Source organism: Pholis gunnellus (genome assembly GCF_910591455.1).
Source record: "Pholis gunnellus genome assembly, chromosome: 20".
NCBI lineage: Eukaryota > Metazoa > Chordata > Actinopteri > Perciformes > Pholidae > Pholis > Pholis gunnellus.
The window spans coordinates 20,175,491-20,177,990 of record NC_136547.1 but is presented as its reverse complement, the minus strand read 5'-3'; the positions used below and the strand labels follow the sequence as shown (position 1 = coordinate 20,177,990).

The 2,500-nt window shown below is 40.2% G+C and overlaps 1 protein-coding gene across 1 annotated transcript in view; it reads left to right on the top strand.

Moving 5' to 3' along the window:
* Positions 1-2,500, top strand: part of rreb1a (ras responsive element binding protein 1a) — a gene marked incomplete at its 5' end in the record, with an annotated part of 20,240 nt that overhangs the window by 1,703 nt on the left and 16,037 nt on the right. Inside the window, 2 exons of the mRNA XM_079181346.1 lie at positions 1-87; positions 969-1,132. The exon at positions 1-87 is cut by the window's left edge and continues 3 nt beyond it. Of these exons, the coding sequence (XP_079037472.1) occupies positions 1-87; positions 969-1,132 (251 nt within the window). The remainder of the gene's footprint in view (positions 88-968; positions 1,133-2,500) is intronic.

Below are 2,500 nucleotides of genomic sequence, written 5' to 3'. Positions count from 1 at the left end.
ACCAAAGACGAGAGCTCAGCTTTTATTTGTCCGCTGTGTGACAAAGACTGTCAAACACAACACCAGCTCACCATGCACATCAGACAGGTAAATACTCAGTACTACTAGTAGTACTGCATATATAGAGATGTTAAGAAGAGTAATATAAGTAATGTACACCAAATCACCCATGAAGAAGATACAGAGGGGACATTTACTGCTGAAATAAGGATTAAAAATACTTGCTACAACTACTGAAACTACTACTATTAATGCTGCGGCTTGTAGTACTTCTATCACTACTTTTGCTTTTACTGCACGTCACACTGTGTGAGATTGTACAATATTGAGGTACTTGTATGTCACTTGAGTACTTCCATTTAATCCCATTTTATACTACTCCACTACATTAATCTGAAAGTTTAATTAGTTAGCTATTAGCTCTGTTAGTTAGCTGTTAAAGTTAGCTGTTTGCTCTGTTAGTTAGCTGTTAAAGTTAGCTGTTTGCTCTGTTAGTTAGCTGTTAAAGTTAGCTGTTTGCTCTGTTAGTTAGCTGTTAAAGTTAGCTGTTAGCTCTGTTATTTAGCTGTTAAAGTTTGCTGTTTGCTCCGTTATTTAGCTGTTAAAGTTAGCTGTTAGCTCTCTTATTTAGCTGTTTAAAGTTAGCTGTTAGCTCTGTTATTTAGCTGTTTAAAGTTAGCTGTTAGCTCTGTTATTTAGCTGTTAAAGTTAGCTGTTAGCTCTGTTAGTTAGCTGTTAACGTTAGCTGTTAGCTCTGTTATTTAGCTGTTAGCTCTGTTATTTAGCTGTTAAAGTTAGTTGTTAGAAGGATGCGATAACGTAAGATAACGTGATATCTGATCAGTCCATACTTACTAATTATAAGTACATGTGAAGTGTTATTACTGCCATGACTGCTAGTAGTAATATTACTAGTAGTAGTAGTAGTAGTACTTTGTATAAGTGTTGATGTACTTTCCTCTCTGCAGCACAACGCTGACGCCGGAGCGACGGACCACTCCTGCAGCATCTGTGGGAAGTGTCTGAGCTCGGCCTCGTCACTGGACAGACACATGCTGGTCCACAGCGGGGAGAGACCCTACAAGTGTAGCGTCTGTGGACAGACCTTCACCACCAACGGCAACATGCACAGGTACACACACACACACACACACACGCAACATGTGACCTTGGGGCACAGGAAGTTAGCGTTTAACCCGGTCCCTAGTCAACCATGATGGGAGCACAAACTGGTATGCGTGTGTATGGGGGGGTTTACACAGGAAGTGGGAAGATGACTTTAAACCATCCATCCCCATCTCACACACACACACACACAGTGAACAACGCCCAGTCATTTATCAGTGAAGTCCAGCCTGAACGGTCTCTGCAGCAGAGTGTGTGTGTGTGTGTGTGTGTGTGTGTGTGTGTGTGTGTGTGTGTGTGTGTGTGTGTGTGTGTGTGTGTGTGTGTGTGTCTTTGGGCTACATATTAATTCATGTGTAACCTTCGTTAACCTCAGTTACGCATTAAAGACATCACATGATCAAAACAGACATAACCAATCAGAGAGGAGATCCAGCAGAAACATCCAATGAGAAGTGAATACATCCTCATGCTGAAAACTGCTCTTTTAGGCAGAATTCTCTGATGTGTGTTTGCAAGTTTTACCTCCAATTCTACGAGTGCTATGATGTACTTTTACTACTCTTTCCTTCTGTTTGAGGGAACCACTGACTTGTGTTCGTCCTTGTATGTTATAAAAGTAAATAACAGCCTCACAAAGATACTGAAAACTTCACCGGTGTGATTTAAAGAGATAAATAATTGAAGCAGAGCGGTGAGCTGCAGGGATGTGCAGTAAGTTAGTTTGGGACAGCGAGACGGATGTTTCGCTGTGTCTCTGGTGGAATGAGGACGTGTGGGCAGGAAGGAATGACTGTAGGCTGACAGACGGACAGAATCGCTCACATGTCGCAGTTATTTCTCTCAATTATTTATCTGTTCGGCAGCGAGAACTCCTTTCTCCTGTTGAAAGACGTAGTTCGGAGGAAGTGAGAGTAAAATAGTATCTGGTTCACTTTATCATTTCATACTTTTTATTTTTAAGATATAGACGCTTTAAAAAGCAGCTCATCTTTTTACTATATCTCATTATATATGATCTCATTTAGAATTAAATAGATGAAAACATATATATTTTCGTTATTATTATTTGTATTATTAGTTTATTATATATTACCTTATATATATTTATATTATTATTTTTATAATAAGAGGGATAAAAGGTTCGATAAAAGGCTCCGACTCTCTGTCTCTGAGTCTGTTAACGTGACTCTCTGACTCTCTGAGTCTGATAATGTGACTCTCTGACTCTCTGAGTCTGTTAACGTGACTCTCTGACTCTCCGACTCTCTGAGTCTCTGAGTCTGTTAACGTGACTCTCTGACTCTCTGAGTCTGTTAACGTGACTCTCTGACTCTCTGAGTCTGTTAACGTGACTCTCTGAGTCTCTGAGGGA